Here is a 24,898-nt window from a genome sequence, read left to right as displayed (position 1 = left end):
GTTGAAAGTGATAAAGGACAAAAACATATTTCAAGTGTAGGAACACAGTCCAGCACTTTGGATGAATATACAAAATGAAAAAAAAAAAAAAAAAAAAAAACAGAAAATGAAATAAGTTTCCTTAAAAGTAACCATATGTAAAAAGATTTAAAAAAAAAAAGATTCAAGTACAGAAAAACATAACTCTATAAAAAATAAGATGAACTCAGCTTGAACAGGGGATTTTTTTTTCTAATTTAAATGCTTAAAAATGCTGCTGTAGGTTTTATGGGCGATTTGTGGGGAGAGTTTAACAGCAGAGGGCGTTAACGTGGCCTGGATGGACTTCAGAGGAATGTCACCTGCTCCCTCGAACCCCGGAATGGCCAGAGACTCCAGCTGCATGTTAATGACAATCTCACCATCGCAGGATATGAAGTCATCCTCCGGAGTGGACTCTTCGACAGGTTCGGGGATCTCAGACTCTACCTCCTCACGCTTGTTGAAGAGGCGGTCTAAGTAACTGCTCTGGCAGCTGTTGTTCTCCTGGAGCTGCTCGTCTTTGCGGACGTCCCAGAAAGCCTCGTCGATTAGGCTGCTCTCGGTAACGTCACAGTCCCAAAAACTCTCCCAAGGACAGGGTGCTCGGACGCCAAGCTGTGCCAGGTTCACTAGACACTTCTCTTCTTTTTCCTGACTGATGGACTTGGACATGGAGCCACAAAGAAAATGGGTGTCCAGCTGGGAAACAGAGGTGTTCAACTCATTCAGGAGGTCAACTTCGCCGGATTCTGGCTGAAGGCTCATTTTGATGGTGCTGGCGATAAACGAGTCAAAGTCGAAGCCCTGGCTGTGGTTCTGGTGTTTTTCCTGTTCGTGATCCTTCTCGGCCACGCAGTGGTTCTGAGACGCCTCCTTCAGGGCGATCTGGGCCTTGACCAGCCCATTCTTCTCACACTTGGTCTTGCCTTTTTTGTCGTTCTTCTCTTTGCTTTGCTGCTCTTTCCAGTTGGAGAGGTCAATGATGAGTTTGGGCTCATAGTAGTGGTTCACCTCGCTGTCCCTCCAGATCAAATTGTCCAGGTAGGATGGGGACACAGCTTTGTAGTTGCAAGTGTAACTGCACTCCTGGTCGCAGTATTTGTTCTCATGGTGATCTTCCTGTTGCCACGAGTGCTCTAGGGTGAGGTCGAATGATGGATCTTCTAGGAACTTCTCACACTCCCCATCCATGTATTTCCGTGGATCGATCTGGACCTCCTCCTCGTCCGTGACATCTGACATAGCTCGAGGATCACGCTGCACGTCTTCCAGTTCATGGGTGCTGTGCAGGTGCCAGTCTTGATCAGAGAACTGACTTTCATGGTACCTACAGGGTTAAGGAAAATAAATTATGCCATTGGCAAGACGACAACCAGGAGAACTTATTTTCCTAAAAGGGGCTTTCCTTACACCTCTATGCTCTAAAATTCATGACCTCATAGAATGATGAGCCAATACTGGTATTTTTCAATTAGGTGAAGCTCACCTGTCCCAGTTGTAGATGTGACTGTGACTCTCATCCATGAGCAAGATGTCATCCACCTCATCCTCGATGTGGAAGGGGTGCAAGGACACTGGTTCATCTAGAGGGAAGGAGTAATCGCTCATGTATGGGTGAGCAAGAGCCTCTTCCGCAGTGAGCCGGTCCATGGGGTTAAACGTCAAGATTTTCTCCAGGAAATCCAAGGCTACAGTGAACAAATGAACAAGAATACATGAAATTTAGACTGCCATTTGTATTTTCTTTACAACTTTGGTTTATGGTTTTTATGAATTGCATGCATCCTGCAAAAATGCTTGTGACACTAACCCTCAGGGCTGACACCAGGCAACAATTTGGCGAGCGGCGTGTGTGGTTCTGACATGTCGCTCTTGATAAAGACAGGTATTACACTTTGGAGCTCCAGTCGGTCTTCCTCGTGGACTACTGGAATGGATTCCAGAATCAGCTGCATCTGCTCCAGCTCGTGAGCTCCTGTGCACACATACAAATGTTTGATTCAGACAAACTGTGTCAAGGCAACTGCAGTCAATATTTGGCACAAGAGAAATTTGCATACTTAAAGAAACCGGTCTAGTTAGTTTGCATGTTTGAGTTTAGCAAGACTGATGGTTAATATTAGTCTCAGGGTCCCAACACCATTTGAATTATGAATTTCCATGACTCTACTACTTGTATATGATTACTGGATAAACACTTGTAAAAAAAAAAAAGAATAATAATTTCTAGACACTGAACTCATAATTAAAATTCAGATATTTCCATGGAAGTGGCAACCTTGTAAACCAGCTGTGCCTAAACTTGCATCTTATAAAATGCATAAAAAACCAGGGTTCTGCCTGAAGGTTAATTTCTAATTTCTGAAGGTTTGAGTTCACAGAAAGCGCTTCTCTCTTTAACTACTACAAAATGGAAGAAAAAAACCCCCACCATGTCCTAGTTTATTATAATATACTAAGACCACAGGAAATGACCTTCTGCTACCGGATCATTGTGTGTGCACAAGATCTGGGATTTATTTAAACAAAAACACTTTTTAGTACCTGCAAAGAGTGTTTTTCCAGTCAGCATTTCAGCAAAGATGCACCCAGCAGCCCACATGTCAATGGCTTTGGTGTAGTTATTTGGGGAAAGAAGCAGACGAGGAGAACGATACCATTTAGTGACCAGTCCCTCCGACAGATAGCCCTATGGGAGAGAGAGAGAACATTTCTTACAACCAATGTTACAGTGAAATATAAGGATCCTTGGAAATAACACTGCTTCAAAGGCAAACATTTAGATTTATTTTCCACTATGCATGTAACCTGAGGAGGTTTGAGTGAGGTCTATCCTCTCTCACATACTGTTAACCTTTCAGCCAGAGCAACAGAGGGAGCTCACAGACAGAAAACCAGAGTTATGAGTTACACGGAGTATATGAATTTATATTTTAAATAATTATGTAAGGAATAACCACCTTGGGTGTGCATTATTTTTCTAATAATTCAACGGCCCGTCGTCAATTATTCTGCTTATACTATGGTTACCACACCTCAAGACATTGACCCGATGATTTATTTGAAGGGATTCATCTGGTTTTTGTACTTAAATCGCTATTGTGAGAAGGACTATTTCTTCCGCGTCTCATCAAATGCCTCTTTTGCTAGTACCAAAACGTCATTTTAAAGCTGGTAATGGAGGCTTGAGCCGTTGATAGCATTCTAATGCAATTATTTAGTTATTAGAAAGAGCGAGAGCGACAGATACACAGACAGAGAGAGAGCTTGTAAGAATTAGGTTAACGTACCTTTGTGTGTCTCTAAACAGTGCTGTTATTACCTCGTTAGTGAGAAATGTCATGTGTAGCCTTTAAGTTGCTACACTATATAGGCCAACTGATAAAACCGTCAGGGCGGCGCGGACACTTTTTTTGTGCAAACTGCATGACTGTTATTACTGTTAACTATGCGAAGTGATATGGAACTTTAATGCGGTCAAGAGACCTGCCTGGAACTATGTTCGCCATGCGTTTCCCAGAAAATAATTGCACACCTCAGAACGTTTGTCAACCAATCAGATTCAAGCATTCAACGGCCCTGTTGTATAAGTAATTATAATCATATAGCCTATGATTTATTGAAGTTCATGTGGTCTCTGGCATTTTCATAAATGTAAACTTAAATATACATGAAATAAATACAATTGTATAAATAAAAATCAATTAAACTGGATAATAGAAAAATATTAAATATTAAATATAACATCTCTGCTGTTTTTGCTCATGTGAAGAGGATGATCTTTTCCATCTAGTTTACTGAAGAAAAAAAGAATATTATAGTTTAACATTCAGATACATTGCGAATATGGAAACATTTGGATATGTGCAGATTGAGACGTGAACAATAACCTCCAAATACATCTAGCCAAACCAGCGCTCGCTCGTCCTCGTATGCTAGCACGCATGCACGGTCATGATCTAATGCACTAAATGGCGAATTTAAAATTAATAGGCCTAGCGGAACACAAAAATTCCTTCAAATGCTGCAGCAGCACTTTCCACCTCACCAATAACATGGGGCTGCCCGCCGGCGTGCCTGACTTTAAATCGGCGCTACTAAACATGAATATCGCCCGATGCCGATATATAAAAAAAAGTGACAAATATCGGCCCAATATATATATATATATATACACAGCCCTAGTCGCAATCATGAGTTATTTCAGACACTCGCTGGAGTCTGAAGTGAGTTTTGCCTTCAAAATGGTTTTAAATGTTGATGCTAGCTGGTGGCTTGAAAACAGGAGAAGTGATCAGCAGTGCTGAAACCAGCACACTGAAAACTGATAGGCAGTACGGCATATATTTTTTGACCGAAAACCTTGCCAAAAATTTCGGTGCACCTCTAATGCTTGCTTTTGGACTGACAGTGGAAACGAGGCTAGTGACATCAACCTGCAAGTATGGGTCACCGTTCATACAAAACACTCATATAAACTCTGTGTACCCATCCAGTGGCCCAAAAACAAAGTCCACAGATTCTTTGGGGGTTTGTAATTCTTGAGGCTGGAATTTTACCCACAGTTCAGTGTGAGGGCTATTTTTGACACCATGGTCATGTTATTTTAGGGGCATGTGTCAAGCTGTTAAAACCAGATGAACCAAATGTTCAACTGGCCATTGAAGAAGAAGAAGAAAAAAAACATCTCTAGACCAACAAATACCATCAGAGCTTGATAGACATTGATAAATAATTTCACACCGTCACAACCTGACCTCAGTGTCCTTTCATTCCCTCTTAAAACAGCACAGATGCTTAGAACACCACCAACTTAAAGGATTACTAAACAATCGTCATAGTCATAGATTCTGCGTAAAAGGTCTTGTGCAGGGTTACATAATGCAATAAGAGCAGATTACCTGGAAGTAGATTACCAACATCAGATCACATTAAACTCAAAGTCTGTGAAAAAAAGAAGATCCTGCTAAAGGATTAAACTTAAGTCTTAGCATGCTAAAGACACCAAACCTAAGCCCAATCAGAAAAGAAAACCATAAACCAAACGCCTGTAACGACAAATGTAGTCTTACGTATATAATGTCTCCCCTAATGAACTGATGAGTTAAATCGAGTGAGACAGTGCTGGGCTGCTCCAGGACAATTTTGAAAACCAATTTAGAGATATAAAATGTATAAAATGATGTAGGCTACAGCGAACCGAAGAGCAGGCGCTGCGAGCACAGGACCGTTTCCACGCAGTTTGTCTCGGGCGTGCCGCTGAAGTGGAGTTGGAGTGCGCGTCTGAAATATCTCCCGTTTAATGTGGTCGTAAAAACATTCTGTGACTGAATAAATGCACTTCTTGTCGAGAAAGTGACAGAAACAGCAGTTGTGATATATATATATATATATATATATATATATATATATATATATATAAAAATCGCCTGCGTTAACGCACTAATTTTGACAGCACTAATATAATTCTAAATTGTCGATTTCTTGATGGTTTTGTCTGCCGTAATTATTGCTATTCCCTACAGATTAGGGCTGGACGATTATGGCCTAAAATCAAAACCTCGATTAATTGAACATTTTACCTCGATTACGATTAATGAATTATTATTTTGTTTCAGTTTTGTTTTTTTTGCCCTCATAGTTCACTGACAAGGTTTGTACTGTAAATATGATTGACTATCAGCAGTTATTTTATCTATGTTCGTAACATTTCTTACTATGGTTGGGTATCGATTGAATTTTATCGATTCCGATTCTTATCGATTCCTAGTTTCGATTCCAATAAGATAAAAAATCCAATATAAAAAAAATCAAGTCAAACATTTCTACCAAGCATTCTGTTGCAGCTGAATAACAGGAGCAATCAGCAGCCTACAAAACACTGCAAGAGGAATTTTGCCTGTGATTAAAAAAAAATATATACCATAGCAAAAACAACTAGATTAATATAAATTTCAAATATTAAAGTGTTAAAAGACAAGTAATAAGATAGGTCAGTAATAAGAAAGGAACAAACAAATCAATAAGCAATATCATAAATAAATACAACTAAACTAAATTTCAGGTACAGAAACTGTAATTAAAAGTTTTAAAACAATGCATAGTTTTATTTTTCTAAATAAAATATTAATCAAGTAAAGTTATTAAATATATTCAGTCAAGATCAGTGAATGATTTTCTTTTGTTCTTTGATTAACATTAATGACAGGCAGCGCGTTTATTAGGCTGTTGTCTCTTTAAGCAAAAATACTGTACATTTGTGTTTTCTTTCTCATCTTTTTATGTTCACGTAAGACAAAAGCGTCTGCGTTTATGATGATATACTGATGTAGTTTTCTGTATCGTAGTTTCGACTTGGAACAACCTTTTCTACAGTTAAAATACACAGAACAGTCCGAGAACGGACACAAACCGGGAACCCGCAGCACGACCGCTGCTCTCTATGCACGCGCTTGTGCTTCATGTGCGCTGCACACAAACATGCTATAATAAGTTTTGAGATTCTAAGCTACTTTAGTGATAAATAACAGTACAGCGCTGACAACTAGTTTCTGTGTTCCTCTGTGCGCGCGATCTTCACAGCTACAGTTTATATGAGTGTTCGTGCCACAATGCAGCTGCGCGAACATGGTAGCTAGATATAAGAATACACATCCGTTCATCTAATCGCTTGAATGTCAAAACCATAAAACAAATACAACTGACAAAGTTTAGTGAAGACGCAAGGCTCACCGCTCACGCACCATCAGTATGTGTTGAACCGGCGTTCACCGCCGTGATTTGCTTTTATGCCACTGACTGGACGGGGCAGGGTCATGTGGCTACACACCCGCTAGTATGCTTTTAAGGGGGAACTGTTAACAGGATTAAAAAAAACGAAATAACCGGCATGGGAAAATTACGTCGGTTAGAGGTTATGAATTTCGGTTTTGATTATTTTTCGATTAATCGTCCAGCCCTACCACAGATCAATCAGAAAATCAATCATCTGCTCAATTCAGAAATTTATGAGAGCAGAGTATGGGTGTGCTGGTACTAGTATCAGTGCAGAACGGTTCTCGGGCAAATTCCAAATGGAAGTGATCATCCTTATCCCCTTGGAGTGGGGACTTTGCAGTGAGCAGGGCACGTGTGTGCCATTATGTAGTCATTAGGAATGCACTTGGCAAATGGAGCGACAAAATTAATCTCATCTTCAGCTGGGATATTGACATGACAACGCAGCATGTCTCAGAGTCTTAAAGGGTCAGTAAAATATAAATGTCTGTGTAAATTATTCTCAGAGGAGTCAAATCCAACCTGTCATGACACATTTTAGACAACTCATCTGAATGTGGAATAAATCCACCATCACTGGTGGCGTGATGTGGCAGATGACTCATGCAGACCATGAGAGGAAGTTTAAATGTCAGACAGAACTCACAGCTCATATTAATCGGCACTTGCTAAGGCAAGCATTATTACTGCTCATAATAACAGGACTTAACTCATCCTGCACTATTTGAAATATGGACATGATGTGTCACACGACTTGAGGGGGAAAAAAGTAGCAAAGGAAAGGTTTTCACAAAAGCAATTAGCATCTCCTTGCTTCGATATTTCATATGAGAAAACATGGTGTATATTTAAGAAGAAATTCTTTAATATCAGTTGTAAGGTCATCAGAGGCCACAAAAGTGGGTCAAGTCTGGTGAAGGAGTCAGTTCAGACTGGTTTTAGAGCTTCTCTGTAAAATGAGTCAATGTGAGAAAGACAGCTGGGAGGAGTGAGAAACACTCCAGGCCCAATTTATGCCTCTAAAAGTCCCCTGTGCTAGAAACACCATCTCTTCTCACACCACATTTAACATACGCATATGCGCACAGAGGAGCCCCTTTACAGCTCAATAGGGGGGAAAAAAACAGCCTCTGGTAACTTGCCAAAAACTTTAAAACCTCAAACGTCTGCAAAGACGAGAAAGAACAAGTTTGAACCCAATGACACAAATAAACATCAAAAGGAGGATTTGGAGGAATGCCAGAATCCAGAGAGCTCAGCCAGACAAACAAAAGAGAGGAGAGGGGGAAGGGCAGAAGCAGGGGGTTGACCCACTCTGCATGTGAATTCCAAACGTTCCTCAGACTGGTTCGGATTTCTAGGAGCAAAGCAGCTCAAGATAAAAAGACCCTCTAAAAACAAGATGATGCCCAATACAAAGATCCTTCTCATAATATTTTCATCTGTTTTGCACTTTAAAGGTACAGTAACCAAAATGGCCAGTTCAATTCAAAAACATGTACAACATGTAAATAAACACTGTTGTTGAATAATCAGTATGTTATCCTTGATATGTAAAGTATACGGGAATAAAATATGCACCGATCAAATATTCAGTATCCGATACTGCCATTCTCTGCCAGATCAGTTATCCGTTGGAACGGATACAAATCTGATCTTGTGCGTATACTAATCTGTGTTATTGTTAAGTCCCACGAAAGGCACAAAAACATTATAAAGCACCATAACATATCCATGTACTATATTTAGCAGAATATCACAGAATTTTTCTAATTTTGAATGGATTAATCAAAATTAGGTCGTTGCACTTACATCAAATCGCGATATGGACTAATATCTGTAAATATTAAGATAGAACGTCTATTTAAATATGAATCCTACATGTTCTGCGTGTCTCTGTTAATGAATGGCGCAGAAGCGCGACGTTTATTACACACACGGAACCACGCGTGGCGCTCGCGGTGATTTCAGCGTCTGCCGTCTCACTAAATGAGGACGTAAACACATGAACAACAGCTCCAGAACTGTTCTGAGAGTCACTTCATGAGCATCTGATCGTTTGATTTGAGTAAAACTAGCATCATATCACATACACAGAACTTTAAAGGTACAGCAACCGGTCAAAATAAAGGTCTGGTTTTATTTCAAGTCAAGTATTTGCCAGAAATGTATTACTATTGTTCAGAAAAAAAAATTTAATCCAGAAAAATTTAAATGGAAAAAAACTGAATTTGGGAAAATTAAAACAGATTTCATAGGCTCTGTATATTCCAAGAGTTCGGAAGCCATTCTATAGCTGAATGTAAAGTAAAGATGAATAAAATTAGGTTCACGTAAACTCTTCCCTTTGATGGAGCTGTCTGTCATCCTCCATTCAGCATTCAAACTGTGATTTGTGTTCGGTTAAGCCAGTCAAGATGATGAAATGCTCTCAGAGATGATTCAGTGTCCCTATAATTATACTTGATCTGTAGATAAAGATCAGTGGTTTTCCATAAAAGGACTTTATTTTGCAGGAGTTTAGTGCGGTTACTTTCATGTTACTTTCTACCAGATGCGAGTTAGATCACAATACTAGAGTAGAGAGCACTATGAATTGTTCTTCACACACACGGTAAATGACATTTAAAGACTATCGCACAGATGCAATACACTACTCTTCCATGTATTTTTCCTTTGTACTTTGAACTTTTCAATGCGTAGCGCTGCGCAATTCAAGTGTTTCTTCAAGCGCGTCATTCTGTGCACCGGATGCACATTAGCGTTTTGTGTTTCTCTGTACTGGAGTCTTCCAATATTATAATAATTTTGTTGTTAATAGCCTTTTGTGTTCTGTCCTATCTATCATATGTTGCTGCCCCATTGCTGTGCTATACATTTAAAAGAAAAATATTTTAGTGTATTAGTATACTTGTTTTTCATGAATGTATTTCACAACAATATCGGTGCATCCCTAAGTGGTAGGTGTTCTTATGAAGCTGCGCGAGCATATAATGTACCGGTCCGAGCCCTGAAGACGAGTAGACCGTGAAGAGATCTTCAGATCAACTTCTCGCGAGCTGGATGAGAAATGAAACGGACTAAACTGTGACAAAACTGAAGTGTTTTTTTTCTTTTTGTAAAGTAGAACTTGCAAACACGTTTGAAAGCCAGAAGTAAACGTCAGTTCTGTATAGGATGATTATTTTTATTTTACCTTAAAATTACATAGACTTAATTTGATTTAAATTCATCTGCTGTAGCACACTACAAAAAAAAGTGTTTAATTCATCCAATTAAAACATTTTAGGGTAATGATTCACATCTATATTTTTTTTACTTGAGAAAATAGTTATTTATTTTTCATTGGCTCAATTAAAAAAATATATAGATGTGAATCATTACCCTACCGTATTTTTCGGACTATAAGTCGCACCTGAGTATAAGTCGCATCAGTCCAAAAATACGTCACTATGAGGAAAAAAACATATATAAGTCACACTGGACTATAAGTCGCATTCGTTTAGAACCAAGAGAAAACATTACCGTCTACAGTCACGAGAGGACGCTCTATGTTTTCAATGTAGACTACAGGAGCACTCAGCAGCATAGAGCGCCCTCTCGCGGCTGTAGACGTTAATGTTTTCTCTTGGTTTCATTTCTCTTGGTTCATGTCAAATTAATTTTGATAAGTCGCACCTGACTATAAGTCGCAGGACCAGCCAAACTATGAAAAAAAGTGCGACTTATAGTCCGGAAAATACGATATATTTTTTTTTTTACTGAATGAAACACTTTGCATCTGTTTTATTCACACCAACATTATTTGATTTTAACATTTTGGAATAATGTACAGTACAGACCAAAAGTTTGGACATACCTTCTCATTCAAAGAGTTTTCTTTATTTTCATGACTATGACAATTGTAGAGTCACACTGAAGGCATCAAAACTATGAATTAACACATGTGGAATTGTATATGGAATTATATACATAACAAAAAAAAGTGTGAAACAACTGAAAATATGTCATTCTAGGTTCTTCAAAGTAGCCACCTTTTGCTTTGATTACTGCTTTGCACACTCTTGGCATTTTCTTGATGAGCTTCAAGAGGTAGTCACCTGAAATGGTCTTCCAACAGTCTTGAAGGAGTTCCCCGAGAGATGCTTAGCACTTGTTGGCCCTTTTGCCTTCTGTCTGCGGTCCAGCTCACCCCTAAACCATCTCGATTGGGTTCAGGTCCGGTGACTGTGGAGGCCAGGTCATCTGGTGCAGCACCCCATCACTCTCCTTCTTGGTCAAATAGCCCTTGATGCCTTCAGTGTGACTCTACAATTTTTCATAGTCATGAGAATAAAGAAAACTCTTTGAATGAGAAGGTGTGTCCAAACTTTTGGTCTGTACTGTATTTATATAGCATACTTTTATTTAGTCTCACTGGTAAAGACCTTTTTTTTTTTAAACCCAAATCTAAAAATTATAACAAATACTGAATGCTGATTAAGATACATCTTATTGAATGTATGTTGATTGTGTTGTTTGGACTGTAGAACTATGCAGTTATTGCCTTTAATTTCACATGGTTACAGTTAATCTTTTCATTTGAGGCCAGTTCTATGTAGTTTCAACCCAATTCAAATACAAAAGCTAAATTCTGATGTCTGTAGCATCTATGTTTGTATTGAATGTAGGCTACTTACTGTGCAGTTACTGCCATTAATTTTCGGATGGTTACGGTTATTGTTTTCAATAGCCAAAAGCTAGTTTGGCCAATTAAATACCAAATAAGCATCTTGTTTATGCACACTTTATTTCTTTCTTGTTTGTTGCTTAAAGATTAAAAAAAATAATAATCTGAAATCGGTATCAGAATCGGCCAGTTTGCTTGTAAAAAAAAAAAAAAAAAATCGGTATCGGAATCGGCCGTGAAAAATCATGATCGTGCATCCCTACAGAATTCCTGCTCATCTAGAGAGCTCCAAACTATTTAATTATTATATTCCATTACACTTAGGATGCTGCCTTAGACGGTTGTTACCTTCTACTTGAAGGTTAGAGCCTCCAGTTATGGGAGAATCATTAATTCTCCAGTTCTGAGAAACCTTATTCAAACAATCCCTAACTACACTTTCTTAGCCCTTCAAAACTGACCCCACTTGCATTGAGAGTAGCCCTGTCCCAGTGGATGCAGGCCATTTTTAAGACTGATTTTTACTTTGCCTTCACTTGCACTTAATTCACTGAAAAGGTTCCCCTATGATATACCATCCTGCCACATCTATAAAAGCAAGAATAGATTGACTTAAGCAAACCAAGTAGTGTGCCATCTTTTTTTCAACTATTTTTAAAAACTTGTACAAATACACATATTCTAGGGAATGCAGATACACTGGCATCAATAGAAAAAAAAGTTAATGAATATAAAACTAGAGACAGTGAAATGGCTGAGGATTGCTTCCCACAATCCTCCATAAACCACCACTGAAGTGCTGACTGCAGAAAAGGGTCGTTTCACAGAGGCATCACACACACTCCCATTCTCCATCTATCAATGCACAAAACTGCTTAAACAGGTCAGCAAAAGTGAGCACACAGCAGTTTGTCAGTATTCTGCAGCAAAGAGGGAAAAACAGTGAAAGAACAGGAATGGATATAAGCAAAGCTCTGCTTACTTCTCACCATCACACTGTCAATCATGCATAAACATGAACTTTTTTTAATACGAAAATTAGGTTGAATTCTGGCCGTGCGCGGCATGTAAATGTGTTACATGTGCCCCTTTTGATCAGAATTCAATGTCATTTCAACACAATCGGAATATCCACAGTTCCCTTATATCTATGCGTGTCTAAAAATGATTTATTAACAGCACTATGAGGAACAGACAGAAGTTAAGCTATTAAAGATTGCATTTCTGGAGTGAAAAGAAGACAGATTCCATACAAGTTAACACAAGGAACAAATTATTCACAGATGGGTAATATCATCATAAGAGTTTCATGACCTACATTCTGAAATTCCCTGTGCTTTTGTGAACGAAAATTAATAAGCTGGATACATCAATGAGCAAGTTTACTAAAAACAAACTGAAATGGCAAGAGTGAGCATGCTTCCACAAAAAAATAAAAACAGTGGGAAACATGTTTTCATTTAGCTGAAAACCAAAAACAAAAAAAGTTTTTTTATAATGCATTAATCAAATTTAAAGCAACACTCAAATTAAAAGTTGTAACAGTCTATAAAAACATTTTAATGATAATTATGTTTCTACTCAAATTCATTGATGAAATGAACATTAAACAGTGACTGTAATAACTTGTTTTCTTAACAGATTTATGACACGTGATGTCAATTCTTATTCTGAATAATTTCCCACTTTTTCCATTTATACCCATGTAAACATGGTCAGAGTCTGATTTCTCAAACTTTACATACTCAAACTTAAGCAACTTGTCACATGTCAGTAAAGCATTTGACTCCGTAATTACGGGAACCTAGTCTATCAATTTTCTTGTTCCTTGAAGAAAAAAAACCCAGACCAGAAAAGTATGCACAGGGGAGCGACAGCAGCTATTCATAGACCTGAAGCAGGAACAGTTCTCTCTCTAAAAAGGCTCTGAAGAAGGCGTCTAAATGAGAGAAGATCTGGCTGGCATATGAATCATGTGAGCCCATAGAAATTAAACTATTACAAATGAGACCTGTGTATGCTTGGATCCAGCCACATCCCTCAACATCAGCCAGTGAAATCACCTCTCCACAACCAATTTGCAAAACCACACACAAAACTGGAAAGTTCAAGCAAAGGAACTGAAGAGACTTTAAACAACAACAACACACCAACATTAACCACAAAGTCAAAAGCAGAATTATGAAACTTATTCAGATTCCCCATTCAGGACATGAAGAAACACTGGGTATTCAACTCTTGATTGATTAAGGAACAGCTCTGTGTCGTTCTTTCATACTATTTCTGGAATGTCCCTGTCAACTTCCTTTCATAACACATACAACCGGATATGCAGAAACTGTACTGAATGTTAACATACAGGAAAGGGTGACAGGAAGTCAGACGTGTCATTTCAAGGACTATGGCACTACGGTACATCCTGTGATACATCCATCAGTGAATGGAATGAAAGCTCATTCATAGCTCAGCCAAACAAGACGCCATCTGGATGGTTGTCAATGAGATAAAACCGAATTCAAACACTGAAAGCGATAAATATGAGAAAAAAGAAATACCTTATGGGAATAGTGGGGGTCCATTATACGGGCCAGTCCAAAGTCCCCGATTTTCAGTACCAAGTCCTCGGTGTTGACGAAGAGGTTGGCAGGCTTCAGGTCACGGTGAAGCACGTTTGCAGAGTGGATGTATTTGAGTCCTCGCAGCAGTTGGTACATGAACAGCCGTGCGTGATCCTCGGACAACAAGCCTTGTTCCAGTACTTTACAGAGGTCGGTTTCCATGTACTCCTGTACGATGTACACAGAGTTGACCTCCGTCAGAGAGCTCACATCCTCCATGAGCCTCCGGCCACTGGGCCCCAGCGTTTCAAACACTTTTACGATGTTGTCGTGATCGAGTCTGCGGATGATCTTGATTTCGCGCAATGCGTGTTTAACGCTCTGGGGGTCGGTTAAGACGATCTTTTTCACAGCGACCCTCTTGTCACAATCGGTGTCGACAGCGGAAAAGACCAGTCCATTGCCCCCATAGCCCAGAGGCTTAAGGTCCATGTATCGAGGGCCAAGGTCGAAGCCATGAATGTTCATAAGGCTTTCAAATTTCTCTGCCATTTTGCGGTCTACAAGAGCAGCTCTGCGCAGATATTATAGCAGGAAGGATTTTTGATATGAAACCGATCTTAAGTTGCAACTACTAGAGCTAATTTGAGAAAGACAATCCTAAGTTAACAAAAAAAAACAAAAAACACAAAGACTTGAGCGTTTTCCCTGATTGACTGTTACAGCGTATTTCTGAGAGATGCTTGGAACTCATTCGGATATGTTGCCAAGATATGTTATCATCATCCACAGTACTTTTTAGCAGCTTTTGTATTTAGTTTGTGGGAGCGTTTTCTTTTTATTTAGGGGCTTAACGGAATGAATTTGGAAGCCAATCAAATATCTCTGAACGTAACTGAAATGATTAAAGTCACTACCAATTAAACCATCATCACAGTGTAGAAATTTTCAGTGTATAACTGACTCTGAGCAGCAGCATTACTAACGGTCCAAGTAAATGGTGATAAATCTACTTTTTCTTTTTCTGTTCCTGTTTAAAACACCTGATGTGGGGAAACTGAACGGGTTGATGATCTCAGTGAGACAATTCCTTCTCAATGATCAGGTGGCTCCAGCTCACCGCAGTCACAATCAAAACTATCCTCCATTTTAAAGTTGGATACCCTGCAAAACAGAGCAGAAAAACAACCGATTAGCAGTGAAACATATGCCGGAAGACCAAAACACGAATCTGACTGCAATGCCATTCGCTAAGAGCAGTTTATAAATATGCTTCCTCGTACGGAGTACACTCAAACGACACCGTACCATAATCTAGCCTGAACATACTCATTTAAAAAGGCAAGACCACAAGTACAGAAAAGAATATGGAGCACGGCTTATTCATATCTTATATTTCTGAATGAAATCGCTCCGGAAAACTGCTTACAAAGTTGTGAGAGTGTGCAATGTTTCCTGTGTGTGTTCATGTACCCCCATCTATGACGCCTCTAAACTATCTTATGTCATGGGTTCCGGTTTCCTCTCCTCTGACTGTAAAAGACACCACAATGATCGTAACACATGTGAAATGGATTTGCACAGCTCCCAGCCGGTGTGTGAAGACACAAAGGTTGGGGGTGATGCAGCCACGTTGCAGTAGTGTGTGTGTGAGAGAAATGATAGCCGACCGGCTGCAAACCATTTTGTTAACTGAAGGAGGGAGCCAACAAACACTGATCCAGTTCTGTACTGGCATTATACCAAGACATATAAGTCATATTTAAACAATGTTCAAGGGAGTGGACTAATAAACATAAACCCATTAGATGTTTCAGTTATGGATCTACCACTTAAACTCCATTAAACACAAGAGTGACAAGGTTTACTGCTACATTTAACACTCAAATTAAAAACATTTGGATTTTTCAGAAATAACTACAAAAATTTATATTAAAGGGAGTAGTGTGAGAAATTGAAAAAAATACAATAACGAGGCAAACTAATAAACTATTGCGTTGTACATACACTGATTATTTGTATCGCGGTCCTATAACATTTATAGTTAATCGGGAAGTGTTTTTATGGTTTTATCGGTCACTTTCGGTCCTCCATTTTGCTGTCAGGCTACATGCTAAAGCTAAAACTGAACCGGCCCGGAGTCTAAACGCTGCTGCCATTCAAAAACTGTAAAACAGAATCAATTAACGTTACCCAGTAAAAACAGTAGCAACCCCAAATATAAAAACACAATAAAACTGGCGTTAAAATAAAACGAACAATAAATAACGGCACGATTCACACAAAGGTCGAGTCACCTTAAAATCAGATAAATAACCCAGTTTATGAGGAAATATAACTTTAATATACCACACTTATGTCTTACATATGAGTAAAGAGTGTCCTCTAAATGATTTATGTGTTATATATTGATGTTTTAAGGCGCTTCAACGCGTTACCTGAACAAAGAAGGTTATTGTGCCACGGCTGATCATCGCGTCGCACTCTCCTTATAAAATGAACCCTTTAACCTACAAAAATAGCCACATTTACGCCCCAGACGCGCTCATATATAAAGCAAAGACATAAAACGTGTACTTACCCTTCTCACAGGTGTCATGTATATTTTATTCCTAACCGTTATTGGTCAGGTTTGTATGCGCTACCAGCGCACTGCCCTCACAAACGCCGAGTGAAGCTCTTGGGTAGAAGCACCGTGAGTAGGGATGGGCGTATCGATCCTGTAGTATCGATAGATCGATATCCTCGCGCTACTCATTTGGCATCGATTTCCTTAAAAAAATATCGATATAAACTAAAAAATTATAATTGTATCACTAATTGTAATATGTATCACTTTCAGCTGTTTTAGATTACTTCCTTAAATTACTATGTGCCGGGACACCCCTGGCTGTACCAGTGGCGGCGTATTGAGCTGGTCCATGTCACGTGACAGGAGACGAGCGAATGAGCGAGCGTCATTGTTGAGCGTCACAGCCGACAACGACACACACACACAGCTGAGCCAGCCAAGGCCACCAGCCCAGCACGAAAGCGGGAGTCGGAGGGAAAGAAGTTGAACTAAGAAGCATATAATATGGCAGACAAAAAACGAAGCGTGGTGTGGTGTTATTTTTCACCAGTCGATAAACTCACGGCAAGGTGCCAAGTGTGTGATAAAAAAGTTTCCCACAGCAGCAACACAAGCAATTTATTCAAACATCTAAAGACGACGCACCCCGAGACCCACAGTGAGCTTGAAAAAAGACAGGCAGAGGCTGCTGTGAAAGTCCAGTCTCCTGCACCACCCGCAGTCCGGCAGAAGACCCTGCACGAGAGTCTGCAAAATAGCCAAGTGTATCCAGGTACAGACTTGACAGTGGAGTGATAAAGTCTATAAATATTACAATCACAATCTAATTTTAACAGACACTTCAGGTGAAGGGGATAAGTATATCCAGTAACGTTACTGTCTAGTTGTTGATTAGCCTAGGTCTTGGTTTTTAGTAATGTTTACTGAATATTTTGTTTAAATAATCATCTGAAATTCAAATAATTTCCACACCTTAAAGGGGAATTTACAGAAGTTGAAAATTGCTGGCTCAGAGTATTAAAACAAGATAAGAAAATATGAGATACAATTGATGTATTCAGGGTTTTTTTTTTTTTTTTTTTCCTTTTAGCTTTTTCTACCAAGATTGATCTTTTTTTTCTTTTTTTTGAGAAATAAGAAAAGTGAAAATGTGTATGTTTTTGTTCATATTTAATTTATTTCATTCATATTTATGTTATTTATTTTAATTTTTATTTTATGTATTGACCATAATAAATTTTGTATAAATGGTCCGTATTTGTCATGTGATTTGTCTTAAATGTAATAATATTTTTACTGACAAAAATTGCCAATAAGAAATGAACGGTATCGGTATCGGTATCGATGAAAATGCAAGAAAAAGTATCGGTATCGTATCGAATCCTAAAAGTGTGGTATCGCCCATCCCTAACCGTGAGTAAGTACAGCTACGCATGCGCATTGATTGAACGCACGGGTACACCCCCGCTTCTTTTATTGCTATGGGAACCGCGCCGCATTCAAACCTGATTCGAACTCATTAAAGTGAAATTCACTGCAATAACCACGAAATCAATGAAGGGCCAGGGTAAGGTTAATCGAAATTACACTAAAGCACATTAAATTGTGAAATCAATAAATAACTAGCCTAGATAAATAAAAGGGTTACATTTAACAACACATAAAATAATATAAAAATAATAATAACATAAAAATATTGCAATTTCCAGTAGTTTATAACTAAATATTTTAAAGTATTTTAAAGTATTATATATTTTATAATAATAAGCTTAATTTATATTGCGCAGTATATTTCGCTGTTTAATAAACAATAATCTGTAGAATACTACAGTAATCACAAGTAACATTTTGTGTGTGATATTCCAGTTAAATTAGGAGTTAATGCAGAACCTGCTGCAGGGTGTCATATCTTACTTCTAACCCTGTTTGCTTTAGCGGTTGTTTCAGGGCAGTTTAACTCCAGATGCTGACTTTTCTCGTTCACCACCTCACCGACGGTAAAGCAGGATCATTCTGTTCTGTTTCTGTCCAGCTCGGTATAGCCTCGTTGATCTGCCGGTAGGGGCAGACTGCTTCAGATCTCAATGTTCCCATCATTCAAGATTTATTGCCATTAAAGCTGATAGGCTAATACAGGGTCTGTGGTGATGTAGTTAGTTAGATTGGGATATATCTTGAACTTTCATGTTTTACTTACGTTCTTTGTTTTGTTTATTATTATTTATTTACCTGTTTATCCAATGTAGGCTATATATGTGCAGTTTATCAATTTTCACTTATCATTTTCACAGATGCATCGCCTAAAATAGGCTACCCTTGACCATTTTAAGAGTAGCTTAACAACAACATCCTCTAATGTTCTTATCTGATGTAGACACAAGACTGCATGTTCTGATCCAGCTCTACTCACTTGTCAGTTAGCTGCTCCCTCCTTTTTCCGTTTCCTTTATTTCCAGAAAGCACGTTATGGTTATTATCCGAGTGTCTTCATCGCTATGAGCAAAGGTCTGACCGCAGGACGCATGATGATGCTTTAACCTCGCCGCAGACGAGCTGTCTAAAAACCATAGTGTTCACAAGCCCTCGGACTGGTACGTCAACGAACACGGTTTAAACACTAAACCTAGCTAAACTAATCAGAATAATCAAGACTGTATGAACGGATGGATGGTTAGATGCACGCGGCACAGCACAAGCATCAGCAGCATCAGCAGAGGCGCGCATGTGAATCCCCACGCGCTCGCGTCTCTGCCGCACTACGACTGCGCTTTAGCACTGCCATGTGTGAGCCCTATTCATCATATCACACCTTTTATATATACTCTTAAATCCCATTAGAAAACATTTGATACATTACTGTCAATACTGTATTACTTATGTAAAATTAAGTATTATTTTATTTATTTTGTTTAACTGGAGATAAAATAAATGTTAAGCGAAATAAAACTTTCATTTGTTATTTTAATTCAGGTAGTTAAAATAACAAATGAAATATATATATATATATATATATATATATATATATATATATATATATATATGCATGTAACTAATTAAACTATTTAAAATGTAAGTAAAAAAAACGGAAAATGTCGAAAATGTCACATTCAAACATATTTACGAAAAATACAGTAGTGTGTCAACGCTATGTCAATGCAATGAAATTCTGCAAGACTTCAATTTTCAGTGTGGTAAAATATTCCACAGTGCTATATGGTCCAAGAGATGTTTATTTTTAAATAATAATAATAGACTAATAATAACATCTGTCATCTATGTTTGGTCCTATGGAAATCTGACTGTTGATGTGTCTGTGCCACACATTCTACTCCCATTGCTGTCTGATTTTATGATATGATGTTCCACATTATAATACTTGTATCATGTGCCTCTAAGGTTGTGCCCAATTTGAGCTTAAGTCTAATATAAGATGCAAACTAAACATATGTGGAAATCTTAAGAGGTTACCCATCTCGGTAGTAATGTTGTGTAACATGGAGACGTATAGTATTACTGCTTATTAAAATTTTATGATGGAAGAGATTCACACAGTCCTGTTTCACTCTTAACTTTTTTATAGGTCCGCCACTAGGAGTCCAAATCAACACACACAACCCAAGCATGACCCCTGAAACCTTTGTGATTGTAGAGGGATACATTTAAATAAAAATAAATATAAACACAAGCTAGTGGTGTGATAATGTGGACTTTGTGTCTACCTGCAACATGTGGACAGAGAACAGAAGGTGCTGGGTCACAGCTGCGGCATGTCACTCCCTCTCTATCACTTTAACAATCAAATGCTCATAACCCACTTTCACAACCTAACATTTATAAAATTACGAAATTTCATAGAAATCACATGTGGGGTTTTCCCTTTCACTTTTGGATCAACCAGACACAATATGAACTTACCCTTGTAATAGACTTTTGTAATAGACTTTTACCATTTAGCACCGTAACATCATAGTGCTGTTGATGCAATTGTCTACTTTGAAATTATACATTTTTTGACCAGTTAATGGTCTATATGTGATTTTTATAACCCAATTATCTCAAGTCAAGTCGGTATAGAGCATTTCATAATACACATTGTTTCATAAGATCATAATGTTGAGGTTTATAATATCTTAATATCTTAGCAGAATCGAGCTTGGCCATACTTTACAATGATACAAGCAATCAAGCAGTTGAGATATGTTGTATAGCTGGGTGATAATATAGTTACATTTTGCAAGGGAATAAAAGGTCAGGCAGTTGATATTTGCCATTTAGTATACAAGAATGCATTGCATGTATGCAGGTTAGGTTAAATATAACATATATCCAACTTTACATAGAGAGTTATGCAATTATAGAGTTTACATTTTGTGATGATTTAGACAAATTATGCAACCAAGATTATCTATCCACAATATGAACACAACACCAAAATGAATGTGTAATGTTTAAAAAAAGGGGTGTCAAACTCATTTCCTGGAAAGCAAGAGCCCTGCAGAGTTTAGATTTAACCCTAATTGAATCTAAACACACCTAATGCAACTAATCAAGTCCTTCAGGCTTACTTGAAAACTACATAGTATGTGTGTGTTGGAGCAGAGTTGGAACAAAACTCTGCAGGACTCCGGCCCTCCTGGAATTGAGTTTGACACCACTGATTTAAACATTTACACACCATTTAACATGCTTGCTTTTTTATGCAAAACAACTTCCAGTACATGAGTTCCCTTGGGGGAAATCAGGGGTTGCAGATTAAGGGCACAATGTCCAGTCATTCTATAGTTCCTAGATCACAAGCCCATATCCTTAACCAGTGGGCGACCACTACATCCACCATCACAGTTTATTACATAACATTCTGATAATTGACACCTCTATCCTTCAGAGAGATTTACCTTAGTTGTCACAGACACCACTGAGAAACTACTGATCGAACCAATAAAGCCGTTGAGGAATGTTCCATGATCTACAGTTTACTAAATCCAGTGAGACCATTATTATGGTCCAGTGAGCCTCCTGCACCCTCTCATGATTCTCCTTGCTGGACGCCTGTGTACCACACTTTGTTTACTGCATGTGAGCACATGCCGCCTAAAGTTTTATTGAGGAATCAGTGCCCTCTTACAATGTACACATGGCCACAGCTATTCGCTTGATAATGTTCAGATGAAGCTGTGCTGTAAATTGTAACTGTGCTAGTTTAGAGGTCACTGATGCACTCCTGGTTCTGACAGTTGTGAAGTTTCGCTGTGCATAAGTGAGCCATGCCAGGACCTTCCTGTCACCCCTAAATCCTGAAGATGTCTACATGCACACTGTGTCTGGGATCCTTCCCAAGCTTTCATCATAAATCAGCCCAAACATTCAGTGTCTATATTACATGTCCTCAAAGAGAGAAGGACATCAGGAGAAAGGTCTCTGAAACTTAGTCAGCGGTCTTATAAGAGTCACCTTATTAGTAAGTGTTACAGATTAAGAAGCAAGGTTCAAACAAGCGAAACAGGTAACTTACCATGGCTGAATTCATCCAACAATAGCTGGGAATGCATTTTTTTCTAAAGTCTGTAATCCATGCAAAAGTGTAAAAGTAGTGAGAGAAAGTATCCAAAAAGATAGTATCCAGTACGGAGAAGTTAAAACCAGGTTGACACAGACAGCTAGAGGGTGTCCAGAGCAGTAGTGGTGTGGAAGAACACTCATCTGTTTCTGGACTCAGGCTCCATAGTGGGCTGTTATAGACTGGGAGAGAAGGGGTGGAGTTTCTTCTGTGTATGGTTCTGTTTGTCAGCACCACCTCTAGTCCTATTACAGGTCACTCTCTCTCCTGCTCCTTCAATCTCTCCTTATTTCACACACTTTTTACCCATTTTTCTTTCTGTCATTCAAACTACTTGTGCATTCGGTGCACATACACAAACTAAGATCATTATAATTTCCTTTTTCATAGACGGCAGCAGGCTGACTGCTGTTTGAGTTAGAGGTGAATCAAATAAAAGGGAAAATTACATTTCTGCTTTAGTACAACATGACCATATGTAAAACATAACTTCAGCTGACTGTACTGTTCTGAAGTAGCAAGGTTCAGATAAACTATTAATTTAATAGACATACCTTTTCATATCACATGGCTTATGATTAGTGCCCATAATAAATTAGTCTGACACAGTGCACGTTACCTTATTGTGTTCAGTTCATTATTCCAATGAGGCTTTTGGCTTTGGTTACTAAATCCTCTTTTTTTTTTTCATCACTTCCTTCCAAAAACCTGTCATAAGAAGACCAATTTCCATGATTCAATCAGTTCCTGAAGTATTTTTCCTTTGAAGTTGATTAAATATATAAATACATACACACACAAATTATTAGGCTGTTAAAATGTAATTGTTTTTCCTTATTTAGTATTTCTTAGCAATTTCAAGCTACATTTAAATCTATTAATTCCAAAGACTGGTACCTGACATACAAAGGGAAATCTGCCAAAGGAAATCCATTGGGCAAAAAGAGTTTGAAGAAACTTTGTGGTAGTAACTTTAGCAATTTATTGGACAACCATATTCAATGGTAGTCCATGTAATAATCATTCAGGACCATATAAACATCAATGTTCAATTGTCCCTCCACAATATGTTTTTGTGAGGTTCTAACCGTGAGAATGGTGCTGTTATTTGTTGAGCATGTCCACAGAGGGGACTCTGAACGTCAGCTACACTTTGGATGTTTACAGGAGAGAAATACTTGGATGTGATAAAGTTACAATTGGGGGGTCGTGTGTCATTGTGTCATGTTGCAGAAATCCATCTATTTTCCTCTCTCTACCCCTCACTAATCATCTGTCTGTTTTTCTCTCCATTCCTGTCATACTGTGAGCTCTGCATGCAAATGTTTTGTGTATCCATGAAGTCAACATTTCCACCAACAGATGCATGCATCAATGGTGTGATGTTATCAAAATGAATGTCTCTAAATAGTTGGCAGTGGGCCTGTAACTTGTGTAATTATTGGTCTTATTACCATCTGGATTTCTGTATTCTGTTTCAAGGGGCACTGAAGATCCAGGCACTGTCAACCTGTTTACATGTCCAGATGACGAATAAAAACAAGTACCCTTGACTCCTAGCAATGACCCACATTTTGGTATTGGGGAAGCAGCTGGAAGCTAGGCATAATTTAAAGTGCAGTGATTAAACTAACTAAAGCTACTGTTTTGAAGTGTGTAGATAACTATGCTACAAGCTAATAACAAAAATTAGCAACACTTAAGTTATAAAGCCAGTTGACAATGAGGATGTTTTGAATAAATATACATTATATTTGCAATTCCATTTGCAAATGCAGGAGGAATTAGCAGAATTCCAACATTATATATTTACATATAGGCCTACCAAAACATAGTGACAAGTTCAACATTTCCCCTTTTCTTTAGAAAGAAACTGGGTTTGAACAACATGAGGGTGAGTAAGCACTTCATGTGGCTTTGCTTTGCACTGACATCAGAAATAGGTTGCCCTTTCAGGACCCTGATGACATCGGTGAATCATTCATTTGCAGAGGCTGCATCAGTTTGGTCTGTACCGGCCTGCACCAGCCCCTCATCACAATTCAGACTGCTGTCAGTGATTCAAAACCTTGTTTAAGATAATTAGGGATCAGAGAGCACAAAGGTTTCAGCAGTGCATGAATCTTTAACTGCAAAGATGTGGAAGAAGTTTATGTGTTTCTCGCCTTCTCGGAAAAACAAAAGGTCATAATCACATCCCATATTCGAATATGCTGATAGCTCAAGGTCATTGGGATTAGAGTCAATGTTTCAAGCGTTTAAAGTGTTTGAGTCTATCTTTCAAAGCATGCCGCTGCTGATCATGAATGACACATCACAGGTTTGGATGAAGACAGACTTTGACTGATTGATAGGTCCCCAAGAATAAGAGAAAACTTCTTCGGATGTAAGTGTTTTGGCATACTTTTTAAAGGATGAGTTTAGGATTACCAGCTCTAATGTATTTCTTCCCATCGACTAGAGCAAAGGTTACACACACACAAAGTTCACTTCATTTATCAATATGCTCAGATTTGCATGATGTATGTAGCAGGCTAGTGTTGGGCTTCACACCAACAGTGCTTTTAAACAGAATAATAAACAGCTGTCTGGGCCTACAATATCAATGGTGAGACAGAAGGACAGGAATGGGGATCAGAGGTAGATGTCTCTTTCAGTTTGGTCAAGAAATGGGGACAGTGAATTGCATGAAAGGGTTGTTGTCTGCATACTGGGTTATGTGATGTAACACTGTTCTACTGTCT

At 38.5% G+C, this 24,898-nt stretch overlaps 1 protein-coding gene across 3 annotated transcripts; it reads right to left on the bottom strand.

The window, feature by feature from the left end:
* Positions 1–85: 85 nt before the first annotated feature.
* On the bottom strand, positions 86–22,264 carry LOC132155949 (mitogen-activated protein kinase 6-like). Of its 3 annotated transcripts, none has more exons than XM_059564737.1 (6): positions 22,110–22,264; positions 14,023–15,189; positions 2,566–2,710; positions 1,832–1,996; positions 1,508–1,709; positions 86–1,348 (listed from the first exon to the last, which is right to left on the bottom strand). In XM_059564737.1, exons 2-6 carry the CDS (start codon positions 14,575–14,577, stop codon positions 232–234), a joined length of 2,184 nt encoding a protein of 727 aa, XP_059420720.1. In that variant the 5' UTR covers positions 14,578–15,189; positions 22,110–22,264; the 3' UTR covers positions 86–231. The 3 variants fall into 3 exon arrangements, with proteins under 3 accessions (XP_059420720.1, XP_059420722.1, XP_059420721.1); XM_059564739.1 differs by lacking the exon at positions 22,110–22,264 and adding an exon at positions 19,008–19,171; XM_059564738.1 differs by lacking the exon at positions 22,110–22,264 and adding an exon at positions 16,607–16,727.
* Positions 22,265–24,898: the final 2,634 nt, after the last annotated feature.

This window comes from Carassius carassius, chromosome 13 (assembly GCF_963082965.1).
Source record: "Carassius carassius chromosome 13, fCarCar2.1, whole genome shotgun sequence".
Classification (NCBI taxonomy): Eukaryota; Metazoa; Chordata; class Actinopteri; order Cypriniformes; family Cyprinidae; genus Carassius; species Carassius carassius.
This window is presented reverse-complemented; position numbering and strand designations above follow the sequence as displayed.